Source organism: Pezoporus flaviventris, unplaced genomic scaffold (assembly GCF_033815535.1).
Source record: "Pezoporus flaviventris isolate CSIRO_AGI_PZ_B2104156 unplaced genomic scaffold, CSIRO_AGI_Pfla_v1 ptg000083l, whole genome shotgun sequence".
In the NCBI taxonomy this organism is placed as follows: domain Eukaryota; kingdom Metazoa; phylum Chordata; class Aves; order Psittaciformes; family Psittacidae; genus Pezoporus; species Pezoporus flaviventris.
In genome coordinates this window covers 14,238,220-14,258,347 of record NW_026892631.1, presented here as the reverse complement: position 1 = coordinate 14,258,347, position 20,128 = coordinate 14,238,220, and the positions used below count along the sequence as shown (strand labels likewise).

At 43.8% G+C, this 20,128-nt stretch overlaps 1 protein-coding gene across 3 annotated transcripts in view; it reads right to left on the bottom strand.

Annotated features, from left to right (window-relative positions):
* Window positions 1-20,128, bottom strand: part of KCNH1 (potassium voltage-gated channel subfamily H member 1) — a 176,674-nt gene that overhangs the window by 71,825 nt on the left and 84,721 nt on the right. For all 3 annotated transcript variants that reach the window (XM_061475214.1, XM_061475215.1, XM_061475216.1), the window contains exons 8-10: window positions 18,281-18,480; window positions 14,499-14,751; window positions 2,029-2,225 (exon numbers count right to left, since the gene is read on the bottom strand). In XM_061475214.1, coding sequence (XP_061331198.1) covers window positions 2,029-2,225; window positions 14,499-14,751; window positions 18,281-18,480 — 650 coding nt within the window. The remainder of the gene's footprint in view (window positions 1-2,028; window positions 2,226-14,498; window positions 14,752-18,280; window positions 18,481-20,128) is intronic.

The following is a 20,128-nucleotide window of genomic DNA, read 5'->3' as shown; positions in this document are numbered from 1 at the left end:
AATACCAAATTCTGTCACTTCTTGTACTTCTTTTATTTCTGGTGTCCTCAGCATAAGAAGGACACGGAGCTCTTAGAGCAAGTCCAGAGGAGGCCACGAGGATGAGCAGGGGCTGCAGCACCTCCTGTATGATACAAGGAAGAAGTTCTTCCCTGTGAGGGTGCTGAGGCGCTGGCACAGGGTGCCCAGAGAAGCTGTGGCTGCCCCATCCCTGGCAGTGCTCAAGGCCAGGTTGGACACAGGGGCTTGGAGCAAGCTGCTCTAGTGTGAGGTGTCCCTGCCCGTGGCAGGGGTGGGAGCTGGAGGAGCTTTAAGGTCCTTTCCAACCCAAACCACTCTGGGATCCTATGATTCTTACATAAATTAATACCAGGTAAGTAGCTGGTTTTAAAACTTTTTAACAGGACATCTCTCAGCCTTCTTGCAGCTTCTTTTTCTCCTCCTCTTGCAAAATCCAATATTGTTTGAAAAAAAAAGTCCTAGGAGGAAATCCTCCCGTATAAATTTGCTTCTTAGCTTTTAATCACGTCCATTTTCTAGCAGAGCTTTGAATTACTTAACCAAAGTGCAGAGATCACATTAGTTTTTGCCCAATGCTGAAAAGCCGAATTATTTGATATTGATAATATATGCAGATAGAAAACATTATCACACTACTTAATTTCAGTAGCCAACTCTGGGTACAAAAAAAATAATCTATACTCTAGGCTTGAAGTCTAATTTTACAAAACAGACTTGAAAGATGAAAAGGTTTCTGTTTTCTCAGGGGTAATTATCTAGGACATACTTGACACCTGGAAGTTACCATGGAGAACTAGGAGCAAAAAAAAATCTCCTATCCAACAGGTTTCTTTAGCTGATCTCAAGGATCTTTATATCACGGTATTTTAAAGCAAGTATGGAATCACAGAATCACAGAACGGTTTGGGTTGGGAAGACCAGGTTACTCCAAGCCTGATCCAACCTGGCCTTGAACACTGCCAGGGATGGGGCAGTCACAGCTTCTCTGGGCACCCTGTGCCAGCGCCTCAGCACCCTCACAGGGAAGAGCTTCTGCCTTAGATCTAACCCGAACTTGCCCTGTTTCAGTCTGAACCCATCACCCCTTGTCCTATGGCTGCAGTCCCTGATGAAGAGTCCCTCTCCAGCATCCTTGTAGCTCCCTTCACACAACGAAGCGGCTCATGTTCAGTTTCTCATCAACCAACATCCCCAAGTCCTTCTCCTCAGGCTGCTCTGAATCACTGCTCTGCCTAACCTGTAGCTGTGCTTGGGACTGCCCTGACCCAAGGGCAGGACCTTGCACTTCACTTCGTTCAACTTAGGTGCTCCAGTGTATTCATTTTCAAATGTAATTCTGTCTTTTACATTGCATCATAAAATCAATTGAATTACAGCTACTACAGTTTTAATCCATTTCTACAGAGGAGCTTCACTTCACTGAGCATTACAGAGAGAATTTCAAATGGGATATTAGGTTATGATGATTCACATTTGACAAAATAACTTGAACTGACACACAGGAAGAAATGGAAAGAGACAAGAACCACGGATAAGAAAATGAAAACATTACAGATAAGCGTTAAGTAATTCCAAAACGTGATAGGTACTAAAAGAAACAACTCTTGATAGAATCAGTCATGCTCATATTACTTTTCCATTGCCATTACTGTTGTTGACTTTGTTCCCTATATTAGATTTCATACCATTTCTTCCACTTGCTTACAAACTCAAGTTGTAGAAAGTAGGGAACACGCTTTATCACAAGTCCGTAACAGCTCACAAATATGCTGGAATCTGTCCACTTCAGAGAAATGCAAAATACTCTCCCATATATGCAATCCAGCTGCCTATAGAACTAGAACTGGGATAAATACTTATTGCCTACATGCTAGCAGTGCCTTAGGCAAGCTCTGAAAAACCTTCTTATAAGAGAGGCTATGGAGAAGAACGCCAGAATTCAAGCCACTCACTTTTTCCCATACAGACGCTCCTGAAATGGTATGTATTAAAATCAAAGCTACTTACCCTTTTTCTCAAGTTGTAGGTCAAGATGAGATTTCTGGAGAAGGAGTGTGAAAAGGCTGTATAGAACTCCAGCACCTTCTGCAAGGCATCTCTCTTAATCACATGAAGATCACAGTAAGTCAAAGCCCGTACATTGGCACAGGACTGGGCGAGGGTAGACTCCTTCCAGAACACATCCCCAAAAACATCTCCTTTGCCTACAAAAAAGCAGCAGCATTGCTTTCAACAACAGTGCGATTTCCACCAAGGATATAAAAGGACATACATCTCATTTATGCAATAAAAGTTCTACTTTATGAGGTTAGAAAATTCTGTCTGGAAAACAGAAAAGTCTTTGAAATATTCCATAGAATCACAGAATTCCAGACTGGTTTGGGTCGGAAGGGACCTTAGACTCATCCTGTTCCCACCCCCTGCCACGGGCAGGGACACCTCACACTACTACATGTCACCCAAGGCTCCATTGCTAACCTTTTCCATTCATTTTATTGATTACAGCAGCCCTACAAAATTCTGTAAGAATAAACTACAATCAAAAGTGTTTCATGTGATAAGTCCCCTAAATACCAGCAAAGGTCTTCCTTTCTAACTTGAGAAAAGCAGCTTATTCTTGGTTCATGTTCCCTTCTGACCCCTTTCAAAGAGATTAAGAGGAAATGCTTTCCCCCTTTCTTCCTTTAACTGCCATGCAAAGGCTTTGTTTCTTACATCTCTCTTGTTTTCTTAATGTGACCAACAATTACCCGCTACTGGGCCAATAAAAGCATCCTGTCTAATACATCAGTGCAGGTCCAGGCTAGACAGAAACACTGGAATGCATCAGTATGAAAGGAAGTTTGCCCTAATTCGCTAGCTCAGTGCCAGGAAAAATCTGTCTTGATAACAGTATAGAAGAGCAGGCCTCACTCTGGTGGCTCTAATGCTCTTCAGGTGGCAAGAGGCTCAACAAAGTCCTTCACGAGTTGCGCATGTGTGCTCCTGTACAATGCAGCAGAGGCTCAAGGTAACAACAAAGCCCAAACTAAGAATCATAGAATAGTTTGGGTTGGAAAGGACCTTAAGATCATCCAGTTCCAACCCCCCTGTCATGGGCAGGGACACCTCCCACTGAACCATGTCGCCCAACTAAACCACGTCACCCAAGAAGACCTAGTTACGCCCCATCCCTGGCAGTGGTCAAGGCCAGGTTGGACGGGGTTCAGAGCAAGCTGCTCTAGTGGAAGGTGTCCCTGCCCATGGCATGGGGCTGGAACTGGATGAGCTTTAAGGTCCTTTCCAACCCAAGCCAGTCTCAGATTCCATCACCAAGATAATACTGACAAGGCAAGAATATTTATCTGTTCACAGTGGAATTAAGAAAACACGGCCATTTCCTTGCCACCTTCCCATGTGTCCACTCTGTGGGCTTGGGGCAGCCAGTGAAATCCCTGCTGAGGAACACTGCAATGAGGTCATTTGCATCAGTCTGGACAGTACAACCCAGGGAAAAAAGTGTCCAAAGCTGCTTGAGGAGCAGCCCCCAGTCAGGATTTCACCAGTTATACCCCAGCTCAGGCTGGGCACAACAGGGAGCGTTTAGGAGAAAGGTGCTCCTTTACAGAGCAATGGTCTTGGTTGGTTGTTTTCCAACATGTTAACATTCCAACAATGCTAACAAGATAAGAATACTCAGTTGTTACCTTGATAACGACCAAACTACACTACTCTGTTTTGAATGGTACGTTCCTCTTAAACCTCTGCTGTGTTATATCACCATTGCACATCACTTCTAAGAACAAAGAAATACATTCACAGTGTCTTCCGAGTTGTGGTAGGGATAGACGAGACGGTCTCTTGTCTTATAAGCAATACTTTGCCCAGAGCGATTCTCACAGCCAAAGCATCAAAATACATTAGTTTATCAACTTCTCCTGCGCCCTTTTAGGTTTAATTCCCTAAATAAATAGTCATGTGTGAAAGTCAAGACAACTATCTTGAGTCAAGGTGTAAAGAACTATCATGATCAGTTTAGTTCTGAACACTTTGAAGGGGCACAGACTGTATCTCCATTTTAAATGCATATGTATAGGGGGACAACCTGATCCGTTAGCATATGTTTTCTCCACCAAGTTAGGCAAAAGCACTGTAATAATATCCTTTCTTCCACCACTAGTGTCTTTATATAGTGCCAACATACAGGAATACTCCGAAGGTTGCGTATCACTAAGCACAGTGGTAGTTCAACAGCCTGGTGCAGTGAGCAACTTCTCATTTTAAAGGCAAGGACTTTTGACATTTGCAACCATTTAAACATACGCTTTTTCAGTAGATACGTTAAAAACGGCCTAAGAAAAAAACTTTAATGCACATAAATAGATCATCATCTACAAGGCTTTTAGAGAAACAAACACACAATATATTCAAAATTGCAATGAAACAATTTTTATGCACCATAAAAACTGATATGCTTCACTGGGTAAAAATGGATTGTTTGCCTTTGGAACAAATATGCTTTTACTCACAATCTTCCAGGCAATTAGCTAAACAACTCTTTTAATTACTGCTCTGCAATCCAGCAAGCATCCAAATGTGCCCTCACTGATGAGCAACAGTTAGAGCCAGTGGTGCAAGCACAAGGCACAGGAAGCCTAGCTTGTTTCTAAACAGATTTCTAACGTCTCCAGACAAGTTGCCCTACCTTAAAATGACAATAATTATTTTCCTGCCCCGCAGTAACATGAAGAATGATTAGAACAATGCAAGTACAAACCCCACGGAGCTGCTTTGCCTACACAGGAAAACGACCTACAGCAGGAATTGGCTACATCTTCCTCTTTTTAAAACGTAATGCTGCTTTTCACATCAGACAGAAAGACACAACTCAAGTGTCCTTCACCTGTGGCAGCATCCCCCCCTTCCCCTTGCTATTTGTAACTCCCCAAAGCCCCCCCATCCCTGCAGTTTCCTGCTACCCCAGGGAACTGCTTCTCACTAGTGGCAAGGGCAGCACAGGAAGGAGTTACATGGCGCCAAACCAAGCTGAGAAAAGCAACACGTGAACCAAAGCCCAAGTCAGAGGCTTCTATTATTTAACAAAGAAATAAATCTAAACCAAGAAGTTGTGCTGTTTTCCATCATCAACAACGTGCTTCAAGTCAATCGGGTTAGGAGGCAGTGATCTAGTCAAAAATCAATCCTGTGTTCCAGTTTGGTTTGCAAAGCAAGGCACGTGGCCAAGCACCACACTGCTTTGTTTGTCAGGTGCATTTTCTAAATGATACATACCAAAATAGCAATCTCAGTTGTCAGATTCTGAAATAAAATTGTGGTTGACATTCACAGAAAAAAAAAAAAATGGGGATAGAGGAAGGAGCAGTAGGAAGTCTTTATATAGCAAGCAGGAATTGCAATTCCACTCGGGAGTATCTGTACTGGATTAGAACAACTGCCCTCTTGTATGTGAGAAGGAACTTCAGTCCATCTCGCTTTGTTTATCTGTTCTCCATAAAGTGAGACCAGTCACTCAGGAAAAAAGAAGCAAAAGGAGAAAAAAGAGGGCAGATTGAGTGGGTGTTTATCAGAAGCATCCGCAACTGGAAGGCAAGAAGAGCAAAGGGAGACTTCTAAGCGTGCCAGAAGGTGGTTGGCAAAGAATAATGGCAGCATTAGGGAACCTGAGGCAAAAGCCTCTCTTCACATTTAACTCCAGGCTTTCTACATTTCACCTTACCCCTGAAGACAGCTCAAGAAGCTAGAGAAATGCAGATGGCCAGTTGGTTGTCAGTGCTTTGCAGTTTCATTCCCAGCTTGCAGAATTCCAAACATTTGCCAGGAACACTTTCAGTCAATCACACTTCAAGTGGATGATCTAAGCTTTTACCATCAATCATTTATATTCCCTGCTGGATTTGTGGGCTGAGGACCTATTCCACCATCAGCTCAGTAGGCTCTGGAAAGCCAAATGGTTTTCTGCCTTTCATGTTTGCTTGTTTGCTTTAATTATAACAAGTCCCCAAACCCTGACATATTTAAACACTGAAGAATTAGTTCATAAAACCAGCACCTTCTACTGCCATATTTATTCTTTCCCATTTTTTTTCTCCATATTACATTCGCTATTCATCTGATGAGTGAAGAGGATTTCTCTGTTCCCACTGCAAACTCAGCCTAAATCAGACAAAAGGTGAAGCCACATCCACTGTGTCCTGAGAACAGATCAGTAATAAAGATCTGATGATTGCTACTTAGCCAAGTGCTTTGCTGACTCTCTTTGAGAGAGAACCATGCTCACACATTGCCTTGATGTGCCTCTACCAGAACAACCCCTCGCTGTTTCACTCGTACAAACAGGAACCATTGAAGAGTTCTCAGACAAAAGATATTCCACCCTATGCTCAAAAACTGTGGAGGATTTTGGCTGATAACCCACTTAGCTCAGGTTTTGATTTTGGATGCCTGGGCAGTTTTGGTGTGGTATCAGCTCAGAAGATGAGGCTATGGATTCATGTGCTGTAGCTCTTCCACGTCAGTATGGACTTCGGTGGGATTCACACGAACCCAGTGATGGATTTTCAGCACATCAGACAAAATAGTCATGTTTGAGTCATTCTCAAGTCAACAGTAAGAACTGCTACAGCAGCTGACACCAGAACCTAGCTCAGGTCCCTTCTAGAACTGCCTTCATCAGCATAGAATCATGGAATGGTTTGGGTTGGAAAGGACCTTAAGATCACCTAGTTTCAACCCCCTGACATTAGGAAGGGACACTTCACACTACACCGTGTCACCCAAGGCTCTGTCCAACCTGGCCTTGAACAGAGGCCAGGGAGAGAGCATTGACCACTTCTCTGGGCACCCTGTGCCAGCGCCTCAGCACCCTCACAGGGAAGAGCTTCTGCCTTAGATCTAACCTGAACTTGCCCTGTTTCACTTTGAACCCATCACCCCCTGTCCTGTCGCTGCAGTCCCTGATGAAGAGTCCCTCTCCAGCATCCTTGTAGCCCCCTTCAGACACTGAAGCTGCTCTGAGGTCTCCACGCAGCTTCTCTTCTCCAGGCTGAACAGCCCCAATGTTCTCAGCAGTGGGAGACACCAACTGCTGTAAAGGCAAGCACAGATTCTCTGTGTGTGACCAGTGACTGCTCGGTTAAAAGGCTGCTGAAAAACACAAACCACTTGGCCTGATTTTTCCCCTTACTTTTATTGATTTACTTATTTTCCTCCAGAACACATCTGAAAAGAACATGAAGATCTGAGGTTATTCCATGTCACAGGGTCCTGCCAACTGTATTCAAGTGTAACTCCACTAAGCACAGTGTATTTACCCCTCATGTTCAAAGCCAGTGATGCGAGACTCAGGTCAAACTCCCTCTGTGATCACCACACATCTATTTGGCTCCAACTGAAAACCTTTCCCTATCCTCCCTTCCCTCATCTCCTCCTTACCCAAGGTACACAATTCAAACTTCCCGTTTTACAGAGAGAAGGAAGATTCAGATAGAGGCACCAGAGCAAAACTATTGTTTCCCCTTGGTGCATTGTTTTAAGGCAACAGCTATCTGCCAGCCAGAAAAAGGAGAGCTACCATTTGGCATCAAGGTGAGGTTTTCAGCGTCCATCCCACAGATAAACTGCACATCTCAGTAGCCACTGGATAGCTGGAGTTTGGTCCTTTTGGCTTGCTGCTTTGGATTTTAAGATTTCTCAAGTGCAACCTGAGACACATAATGAGAAGGGAATGACCAACTGCACTGCAGAGAATATCCCATTTTTCATTAACCTGAGGTTTTAATCACTCTCACCCTCTAGTAAGACCTTAAGGGAAAGAAACCCAGAGTTATCAGTGCCGGGTAGAAACCAAAAGGAGCATTAATACCGATAATAAACTGCAATTGAACTGTCAGTGATGTGCCTGGTGCACAAGCAGAAACACAGTGTTAACTGTTCATGGCTTAAACCACAGCTCGGCAACATTGTGCAGACAGTTTAGTATACAGCTGAATCCATGCTCTCTGTTGAAGCACATTACAGATAAAAACAGCTATTTTAGAGCAGGGATGAGCAGCAACATGAATTAGTTACAGCTAAGATTTCTATTTTTATTCTAATTTATTTGCCTCTCTGAATAAGGCGTGGATTGTATTTCACTACTTGGCTTACTGTGATGAGTAGTTTTAGAATGTCAACTGGGCCCTAGCAGGCTTATTCAGAAAAAGCTGGGAGGCTTCCCAGCATCCCAATCATCTATCCCCATTTGCTTTTTTAATGGTTACTGTAAAAACACACTATAAATATGTGGTCAGACTGTACAAACTCAGAGGACATGGAAGTTTCCAGCTCAAATAACTAGTCACAACGGCATGTGAATTTATTTGCATTGCTTAAGTAATAGGGAACTCACAGCTCAATCTGTGCTGTCATTTCATGGGCAGTGCTTGCTCGCTGATCAAAACACTTCTATGAGAGGCCCCAACTGCAATACCCTCGGAGTTATTTCCCCACTGACTTAGAAGCAGGCTTTATGTCATAGCTATTGCTTGAAGCTCACATTAAAGGCTCAATGTTTGATTTTCTTTTACTTCGGACGAAAGGATTCACAAGAGTTTAAAACAGTGGATTTCACCTTCTGAAATACAGAAAGTAAATAATGTGAAAACCTCACAACGTTCATCGCCATAGCATACTCCGTTTGATTTAATATTTCTAGCAACTCCTTGAGGATGAATTTAACAATGGTTCGGGAACTTGGAGAAAACAAAGAAAAAAAAAAGTGTTATGTGAAGATTCATCTCTTTGATTATATTTTTAACAGGCTTTTTCAGTGAAGACAATTATTTTTCTTCCTCTAAACTTCTGAGACAGAAAACAAACCCTGCCCAAAACACAAATGAAAATTAACTCTGTTCAACTTCCTTCTTAAATTATCATTTCTGCCTCTTCATACCTCTGTTTGGAATACGCACTCCAACATAATGGCAAGCCTTCCTAATACAGCCCGAGGCATAAGGAACATGCTGGAACAGAGCTCCTCATCACCACATCCTAACTTCAGCTGCCAGTGTGGCGTGGATCGCTGCTGCCAGTAACCTGCCAGACTTGGGCGACACGGCCTAGTGTGAAGTGTCCCTGCCCATGGCAACGGGCTCGGAACTGCATGAGCCTAAGCTCCTTTCCAACCATTCTGTGGTTCTATGATCTCTGGAAGGGGGCTTCTTCCACGTGTGGTGCTGTCAGACTACTTGAAAGTACTGTGAGAGTCCGGCCATTGAGCTTGTCTCAAACACCCCTTACACTGCATCATGCAAGAGACAGGAAACTGAGCTTGTCTCCGGCATCATCTGCATCTGACCATGGGTGGCCTTGAGGGTAAATGAAGTAAATAAGGATGATGGCTCTCGATACTGCATAGACAGGGATTGTTCTGACCCCTTTGTTCAAGGCTGAATGCTTACCTCAAACTGACTTAGAAGATGGAGTCAAACAGCAGACACCAGGATATGAGGGACAACAAGGACCCAGAGGACCCTTGGGGAACCTCAGCTCTGGAACTGCACAGGTGATCACTGAACTACACCCGTCATTATCACAGTAATGCCTCTCCACACCACACCTCACATGCAGATTATGGATAACACCCCAAAGAACGTGAACATAAAAGGGCAGGGCTCAGGTCAGATGGGGAGCTCCCACCACCACCAATACTCTGGGTAAAGAGGACCAACAAGATGTGCTGGATACATGGGTAGTGATACTTGTTCTCTTCGCCCTCTCTTTCTCTCCCTTTCTCTCTCTCCTCCTCTCTATTTTTCATTGAATATTGACTAAATCTAAGTAAAAACATGTGGCACAGGACTTGCTGATCCAGTTAAAGTGATCATTGCTGAGTTTATTATATCTAACCACACGCCTTGTCTTTTGTATTAATAAATCATAAAACTGACCGGTTGGTGGTGTTTCACCTTAACTCAGTACAAGGGTATCAGGAGCTTGGCTGCTGGTCCCGAGGGGAAGGAACTCATCCTAAATGACATTAGGCAAAGTTGCAGAAATTCACAACAATAAAACGTTAAACCACGGGGAAAAAACTCCCAACAATGTGAAGTGCCAAGAAGCTCACTGCTGAGGCATCTGTTCACAGGGAATACCCCTGTTATTTCAGCAGGCATTAAGCAAGCGGTTTAAAAATCTCTTTCTCCAACCCCCTGCACAGTCTTAGACCATCTATACACAGCAGCGGACAGCAGCTTTGGTGATTCCTGCTTTTAATGCTCTACCAGAAGTTACATGTAAAAAAAAAAAGGCATGCCTGGCTGAAGTCTCAAAATAGGCAACTCCCGAGGCCAACCCATATTACGTTTTCTGGATACCTGGAGCACAGGAACAAGGAACAGTCTTTGCCCAACAATATCACATGGAACAAACCTGTATTTTTCAAGAAAGAAACCTCTATTTCTCAAGTTTTAACGCTGCTCCTACATCCACCATGAAATTCAACCTTGGCATTAAGGTAGACCTCTTCGTGCCACTGTCTTTCAAAAAGTTTAGCTGGCTCTCCAGTTCTAATACTTGGGACACACATTGAGGAAACCAGACTTTTAAAACTGTTCCTTTAGTTGACGATCACTAAATCACAGAAATAAGCAACTTGTCCGACCTGCCTGTGTGTGTCGACCTGAAGCAACAAAAGCTTGAAACTATAAATAGAAAAAGCACAATAGACCTGCTGAAGATAAAGCTGGATTTTAATCTCCAGCATTCCTTTTGCAAAGCACTGCTGGTCACATTAGTCTTATTCAATAGCACAAACAATGCCGTGACGTTAACACCGTCTTTGAAAATAATAAGAAAACTCTAATGCCATCCATAATCCTGCCACCACTTCTTAAGCCTGAGAGCACAGCAGCTTGGCACTTTGAACACAGCAGGCCCTACATTTCAAACTCAGGTGAAAAATGAAGGGCACGAAGGTAAGTAAGCGTCGTGGTTTAAGCTTTCCAAAGACTTGGCATTCTGGGGAGACCTTACAGCAGCTTCCAGTACCTAAAGGGAGCCCAGAAGAAAGTTGGAGAGGGACTCCTTACAAGGGCCTGAGGGGACAGGCCAAGGGGAATGGCTTTAACCTGCCAGAGGGGAGACTGAGCTGAGCTCTTAGGCAGAAGCTCTTCCCTGGGAGGGTGCTGAGGCGCTGGCACAGGGTGCCCAGAGAAGCTGTGGCTGCCCCATCCCTGGCAGTGTTCAAGGCCAGGTTGGACACAGGGGCTTGGAGCAAGCTGCTCCAGTGGAAGGTGTCCCTGCCCGTGGCAGGGGTCAGAACTGGATGAGCTTTAAGGTCCCTTTCAACCCAAACCAGGCTGGGATTCTATGATTAAATAATAAAAGGCCCCAAACCACACAATTAAGTTCTGAAAATGGGGCTGTACACAAAGCAGTTTAGTTTAGGGAAACCTGAGCTAGCTCAGGTATGAGGGACAGTCTAAAGATAGCAGCCTGGGCCCTTAGCTTACCCAACATCTTCAAGTCTGCCGAGAAGCAATCTTCACACACAACTGCATGGAAGATGCAATGCTTTTCCACTGTGAACATCTAAGACAACACTTCTGCACTGCTCTTTTCCCTCCTTCGAAATAAACCATCCCTGTGGCGCAGATGCCCTTGCAGTTTGCACTGTCCTATCTGGATGCAAATCTGTCCCACAAAAAGCCAAATCAAACCTCTTGTGTCTGCATCGGAATGAAATGCTCATGGCTACATGAGTAAGCTAAAGCAATTGTAAAGAAAACAAACAATTATTCTTCTAACGTTCCTTTAAGACTGCAATTAGATCAAATTAAATCAGCAGGAATTTCTCCACACAAAGCAAACGGAGCATTTAATATCCTGCTGAAACAAAACACGGCACCCCAAGCTCTCCTACAGAATCATGTTCAAAGCACAGTCTCCAGTAAGAATAAACCATCTGTATTTCGGGCACATCCGATGTTCACTTCCTTAGCTCACATGTGATCTTAAAAGTAAATCTGTGTGTATCCTCTGCACAATTCCCACCACCAACGTCCCCCCCCAAAGTGATATATTCCACTTTCCCCCGATGGGGAAGGCAGCAGCCAGGCTTAAGCTACAGATTCCTGCTCTTGACATTCTGCATACTTTGCTCTCATGCTTGTATCTACATTATGTTATTTCCCTCCAGCTTTGATAGAAGCAGAAGGAACAGCAACAGCAAACTTGTCTTTGTGGAGGCCAATGATATTCCTTCCTCACAGTAAATTACTGCCTTAATTTCCCTTTCCATGTCATTCACTTCCCCTGCCCTTTGCGGGGGCAGGAGTTGGACTCACAGGTCTCTTCCAAGCCCAGGAAGCTCAATGATGCATTCTCTCTGCTAAACCAACAGTTTCTTCTTTTGAAAGCTTTTAGCTCAAATAAGGATAGCAAGAACATAGTAAGTGCAGAACAGCATAAACTATGTTACTCTTGGGATAAGCTAGCTTTTCTGGGGGGCTGTATTTTCTTTGCAACTAAACCTAATGGTAAATGTTACCTGTCTCCTCCATGGCTCAGCTTTGAAGATCACAGCGGTTCTCAAGCTTCGTGGTTTAATTGCTAAATAAAGACTTAAGAGCTCCCAGTCTGTAAGCAAATCGGCAAGCCTACCCTCCAGTCTTCCAGTCCATGCACACCGGGCCCCTTGCCGTGGTCAGTGAGACCACTTCAGCAGCTCTGAAGAACTCTCACAAGTAAAGCTCTGCTGCTCAGCCAGGCCCTCCAGGAGTCCTTAACTGCACATCTTGCAGCAGTGTGAACATTTAAGGACAAGACCCTGGCTTCCCCACTGCTACCGAGGAACAGCAGCCTCTCACCCTACTTCCAAAGGGTCTTCTCCTTCCTCTCTCCAGCTTTTTACTGGAGTGTTCTCCTAAATGTCAAAGCTTACCCCAATTTCAAGCAGAAAGGCTGGGAACCAACCTGGCTCCCAGAGCCTCTTGCCTCCTTCAGATCTCTCAGAGCAGAGGGATCTTCTGTTCCATCCTACGGAATCACAAACACATCCCGTTTCATTTGACTTTCCTCTCTGACTGCAGTAGTCACAAAGCCAGACAAATGACTCCAACTTCCAAAAAACTAAAGGTGTGGAGGGAAGGGGATCAACAGTTACTGCCCCAGAAGAACGACAATAACAAACTATTTCTATTCATTCAGACACCAATGGGTGAACTTCAGCTCTCTGTAGCTATCACTCTGCAGCAGCAGAGATTAGGATTTAAGTTTCCTTAGCAATGATTTCTCAAGGAATGTGGGCCAAGTGTTCATCTAAAGTGAGGATTATGATAAAACACAGAAGTTCCTGCTAAAGAGGAGGAGAAAATTAGGCTCTTTAAAGGACATTTTGAACAAATCTATTTCGGTGGTTTTTTACCCGTACTGATTAAAAAGAGCAGCAAGATGTTTTAAGGTTTTCTTCTTGTGATGGCCCCAGGAGGAGGTATTAATGGCATAAAAGGTGGCACAAACCGAGAGGCTTTATCATATAGCACTGAACAGCACAGGTGATTTCAGAACAGAAGAGAACCAGTTATCTCCTTTTCACCTTTTCAGTTTCTTGTGTGGCACAAAATAGGATGAACTTGATTCCCCAGGACAATAAATTTACCCTATGCTACACAGTCAATCCTGTACACAAGTAGCAAAAAACTGAACTCATTTTCCAGTAGACATTCCTCCTAGGAGAGCTACCTGTACGTGTTCAGAAAGAGGAAGATTACCAAGCTGTTTTGTTCCCTTTTTCCAGGCTGCTTTGAGTGACAGGTACTGGATTAAGCCACTGTGAGCATTTACTTTATCACATAAGGGTCTGACAGAATCAGATGATAAGTAACACCTCCTGAATGCTCCAGCCCCATGATTCATCTACACCTATTGCATTATCACACTCTTTTCTCCTAGCTCTGCCTCAGAATGTTGGTCACACCATCAGCTTCTTCTGAATGCCTCCACCCTGAAGCTGTCATTCCAAGTTAAGAAAAATCAACTCTAAATTATTATATTACTTTGACTTTAAAAGAGATAAATATTGTTTCAGCACGAGATACTAAATAAATCTGATTGGGAAGTTTTCAGCAAGTTGCATTATCACTGGGAGGGACACAGGGAAGCCAGGCACTTGGAAAAAAAACCCCAGTTTTCTGAAGTTCTCAATGGAATTTCCAATGCAAAGAGATGTGGTGAGACAGGCAGAACCCCAATGACCAGGATTCCAATGCTCAAGTACAGTTTCCACTGACCAGGAGAAACAGGCTTGAAGGAATCTGGAATTGAGATGAATGCCCTTTGCATTTACCTATGTGGAACAGGAAGGACAATAACATACACCTCACCAGGCTGTGGCTGAAGCTTTCTAAAGAATGAGTTAGGTGCTAGAGTAGAAGAGGCTACAGAAATGCTCTACGCATCTGTATTTGTGCACAGTGCCTGTAATCAGCTGTGAAACTTACCCAATATAGCCACGACTTCATCATCCTGGATCACTTCCAAAGACCCCGAGACCACAAAGCAAAGGCTGTCGACGCTCTCGCCGGCGTGGTAGATCAGGTCCCCCGGGGCACAGTGCACTGTCTGGAATTCCATGGCAAGAGCCCGAAGGCACCCATCACTTGCCAGCCTGAAGGCTGGGTGCTCCTTGAACACTTTGCGGTTCAGATGCACGCAGATATCTGCTCTCATGTCCTTAGGGCATATCTGCAACACCTGAGAAGGAAATCGGGTCATTATTTCCTGTGCATGGCTTATATTTTACTACGCAGGGTTTAAGAACTACTTTCCTCCTTCTTATAAAATATGTGATCTCAATCTGTCCGTTTGTTTTTATATTATTTATACAGATAAGCCCCAATACATGCTCTGCTTTCCATACCTGAAGGGAAAACAACGTTTTCATCTCAGCAACATGCTCTGCTGGATATTGAATTACTAGGAGAAGGCCTCAGGTTTTTAAGACAATAAAACACTGCACAGCAGTACAGAAAGTGGTGGAGAAAAGCTTCCGGAAGGATTGTTTCTAGAGGGTAGGTCACTCTTAATAGATACCATAAAAAGCCTGCGCAAATTACGTACTCCAAGCGAGAGAATATTGTATAGTGAACTGTAATCTCATATTCCTTCTGCAAAAAAAAAGGTTATTAGAAGTTTCATTAACTGCTAACACTGAGATTTGCAGGCATTCAAATTCACCCCTCAGTGGCAGTCGCTTTGTTCACACAAGAAAGGGACTTTAAGGTGTGTTGGGCAACTTCTGATCTCCCGAATGCAGTGCTCCTCAGGGCAATTCCTGACGTGTGCTCCTAAGGGTACACAGACTGACGCTTATAGCACAGCGGGTACCAGTCAGGGCCATTTCTGAAGGGTTTCAATGTAATCCACCAGACAGACGAGTGCACAGAATACAGAATTACCACTGCATGTACAGATTTAAAGTTCCTGGCAAAACCACTGGAAACACATTACCGTGAACAGGATTTGGGGATGATAAAACCCTTGGAGGGTAGCCTGTGATGAAGTACATCTCAGGACGCATTATCTGAGAACAACACTGAGTGCTACAAGTCCGCCTCATTTTTTTTTTCCTCAGTAATAACTATTCCATTCGATTAAGGAGGACTCTGGGTGAGCTTCAGAGTTACTCCCACACATTTTCCCGCATGGAAAGTGATGGCTGCTTCAATGCAAACGCTCCCAGAAAACACAGGAAGAACTAGGCTACACTTACACCTTGCAGTGGGGGTCTGTGCAAGACCTGAGCAGAGAACCAAGCTCATAACTCCGTGCATGGCACTGGTTCCAGATGCCCCACTTGCCGCTCCAAAGGCAAGTGACTCTGCCACCAAAATCATCATCTTTGGCTCACCTCCAAGCAGACCTGCTATTACAGGTATTACTGCTCAGATACATTTCTACAGCACTTAAGTGTAGGGCACTCATGGATGATCTCCCTTGGCTGCCCCACTGGGAACAGCAGTCAAACCTGCCAGTTCTCCCTTTTCCAGGCTCCCAGCAATGGCTTGAGGCAGGAAGAGCAGCATTTAACACGGAACAGGGGCAGTGGCCAGAACTGTCTTTGCAATTACCTCATTTACTCTGGCAAAAGAACCATTTTGTATCTGCAGATGCTTACCAAACTGTGCTACTGGAACGGCACGCGCACACTTCGCAGTTACTTGAATATCATGCACAAAAAGGGTTGTTGTAATAGAAATAGTAGCACGAAAATCCGAATGTTCAAGCAAGTATTTACACAAAACCCCCTTTGTTTCCCACTCTAAGGCAAAATTAACTCATTTTCCATTCTCCATTTAAAGAAGCTGTCGCTGGACTGAAAAATTAAATGGATTAGAGAAGTTTGAGAATTACAAATGGTAGAAAACCACTTTTGTGGGAGGTAAGGAAGCATCTTCATGCATTCGTTTTAGACTCTTTCAGCAGCTCTTGGTTAAATTTTGGTATGCTGCTATTTTCCAGACTTACACACTTTGCTTCTAGCTGATTATTCACTCCTTGGCATGCCTGCAGTTAACAGTGAACTGACAAGTAACGTGGCCTACAAAAGAGTGTAGGCACCGAGTCTGTGCCAAGTTCACCTTTAGAGTATCTGCCTCATGTGTAGAAAGCTGCTCTGCATTACACAGCAGCACAATTACCACTGTTCTGCCCCAGCAGCAATTCATGATTTATTCATTGCATGACAACCTAGAAGTTATAGAGAGGCATCAAACCAAGAGAGCTCAAACCTGAGAGTTTCTGGATTGGCACAGCCATTAGTCACTTTTACATCTGCTAGCTTTTGTATGCAGATGAAAGTTGATTTCTTGGGTTTACAAGTCATCGCTCCCGGCAGTTCAGTTCTGCACACACCAGTTATTGAAAACAACATGGTATTAAGCTCTTTGATGTCCTTACAATCGGAGACTTTTTTGCCTGTTTATTAAGATAATTCTTAAAGGTGACACTGAATTGTGCTAGGTTTGGTTATCCTGCTGTCTCCAAAGGCATTCTCTTCAAGCACTTTTCTCCTTATCAGAAGTCAAGAATGAACTCTGAAGATATGTTTTACATAGCCATTTTTTCTCTTTGCTTTGTTAAAATGATGAGAGGAGCTTGTACTGGGGGATGAATGAAAGCGCAAGCATTCATTACACTATGTATCCTCAGATATTGCCTCTCCACCTTCCCCAAATGCGCCTACCTCAAACCCACAGGGCTGCACACAGGTATTTGGTGAGAACAGAGGCAGAGAAGCCTCAAATCAGCACTATCCAATACTAAAATACTATTTCTTTCTGAGAGCTAGTACGGCAGACAGTGCTTCCCACGATTATGGTCTAGAATCTAAAAGGCATTTAGGAAAGCAAACAGTATCCTGTGTACCCACTGGTCTCCAGAGAGCCCAAGTGCAAGGCCACATCTGCTCTACTCTTCCGTAACGATGCTTTAAAACTCGACAGAAATGAAACTGTTTGCTCTTTAACTACATCACCTACAGTACAGACTACTAAATGAAGCCTCTAACCAGAAGGCTGGTGACCAGAGCATTGGTATGGTTCCTGAATGAAGCACCCCATAAATCACATCTCTTTACAAGCGGTAAGAAAACCAGTATCTATCTCCACAGAAGCTGGCAAGTAATATGAAAGCAGCAAGTAGCTGCATTTGGTGTGGTGAAGGGCCATTTGTTATTTTAAAAGACACAGTGGGAACTGACTTCTAAATTCAATGAATTAGGACGGTAACATTTGCCTCACATAAGGCACATTTCACGTAATAAGCTGGGACAGTGATGACTCCCAGCTTTCATCGTTATCTTTACCTGCACACAGAGCATCACATTCTACAGAGACAAACCAGATTTTACTTTGCATCCAGGCCCAAAGAGCTGCAAACAATTTCACACAACAGAAACAGTATTTTTAACAAATCTCATTTGAAGAAATTCTGAGGTTGTGTTAGAATTTGGAACCTTCTTTGCTTACTGGAAAGCAAGCTCTTTGCTTCATCATTTTCGCACTATTTCAACCACATCACCAGAAAAACATAGATACTTCTACCACTAACATATGTCAGTATGACAGAACACTTGAAATGCTGTATTTGAAAGTTTAAGGGAAGCTACTACTTGGAACTATTTAAAGAGTATTTGTCTTCTTTCCTAAGAAAGTACCTCCTGTTTATGTTCATGAAATGCTTTCAGGATGTGACCTCTTTCCTTGCAGTTTAATTTCCTTACCTTTTCAGTATCTATTCCTCTGGACATTGACCAGGTGGAAACGATGTAATCCATCACACGTTCACTCAGTCCTTTAGGGACCTGGTAGAGCTTTAGAAAGTCCCGGACGCTGTTCAGCATTTCATGGTATCTGTTGGTATTAGCATACATTTGCTGAAATATGGTTGTCACATTACCAAAAATGGTTGCATACAGAAGGGCTGTAAAAATAGAAGAAAAAAAAAAACAAAAACAATGGCTATAATACATAGCAAGTTGTGCTGATCAGTCTGCGTTCCACTGTGCTTTAAGACTGGAGATGCCAGGCCCATGCAATAGCAGTTCTTTGTTACGGAGGCCTGATAAGCACAAGCTCCTACAGGTCACCCGCAGCACTAGAAACCGAGGACCAACCACCCAGTTTTGGGATGGCAAGCCCTGCAACACAGAGCTCCTGAAACACAGCCCTTTGTCCACGAAACAACTCTGCAGTATCCTAAACCTTAGGAAACCACAATTTCTATTGTGACACAAGAATTTTAAGACAAATGGCTTGACGGCAAATACCTTAAAATTTCATCTCTGGTTTACAGCACCTGTGTTGGAATGCCATCCGTGACAGATTTCAAAGCTTTAAGTGCATTACCACAGTAGTAAGCCGAGTCATCATTACCCACCTCAGTGTGACAACAACAATGCATCAAAGCGCAAGATGGAATATGTAATAAACAGCTACCACGGGTCAGTGATTTACAGATGTAAGCTTAACGATACATAAAAACTCACGTTACGTTTCCTATTTTTCAGGCAGAAAAAAGGCAAGGCCTGAGGCAAGAGCTGGAGCCCTCAAAGGCAGCCCACGGCACAGCCCTTCCGACTTCATTCCACACAGTCGTGAAGCCAGCTGGTTCATGGAGATGGGTTTAACGATAAACACGGGGAAGGAAAAAAGGCAGTCATTCCAGGTGTGGAGAGAAGCAGATGGAAACACACAGGAGTCGAGAAGATCCGCCTGCCGAAGCCCAAGACAGAACAGCAGCCTCAACGGTCATGTTTTGATGGCTTGCAGAAGCTGGGGCTCAGGCTCTTCCAGCCAGCCCAGCCTGGAATGAAAGGGAAGGACAGGAAGCCTCCAGGGGAGCTTTCCTCTGTAGTGAATTGGGTCAGTGACACGTGGGAGACCGGCTGTAGAGGAACAATCTGAGTGCAGATGCACCAGTAACCACCAGTGAGTGCTAGGGCTTGCTGGCGAAGTTCTTCCTCTTTATCATTTCCTGTACCCCAAAACAAGCACCAAAGAGGCAGCATCGTATCTCCTCCACTCGAGATGAAAATCAATACTTGAGGAATCATATTTATAAAAACTGGTATTTTCCCTTATCTAAATACCCCCTTTTTGCTGTTTATTTCCTTCCTCACCCCCTCTCTTTAAAAAGAAGAAAAAATCCTTCATCCCATTCATTCCTTTGAGAATGCAGCTGTTTCTTCAGGTCACTGTTATAAGCAGATACCTTTAAGCCAACTAAGATGCTTTAGGGCTTTATGATCAATGCGCAAATTAAACTGACAGGACTGTCTTTCCCCTGATCATTGAGAGATGCAATTTAAACTCAGACTTGCTCCAGGCTTTTACACTGCTGATTCTCTACAGGATTCCTTCCTGCAGTTGCCTGACTTCTTTCCAGGAGTGCCTGTAGAGACCAGCTCCCCCTTTTACCAACTACCCCTCTGCAGAGACAGGTGTAAAAATACAGAGAGAAATGTGTGAACTCAGTTTAAAAGAAGTGCAGAGTATGAACAGGGATACAGTGCCAGAAATGCGGAGATCAGTTCTCCGTTTAACCCTAACTTGTGCCTGAGCTAAACCAT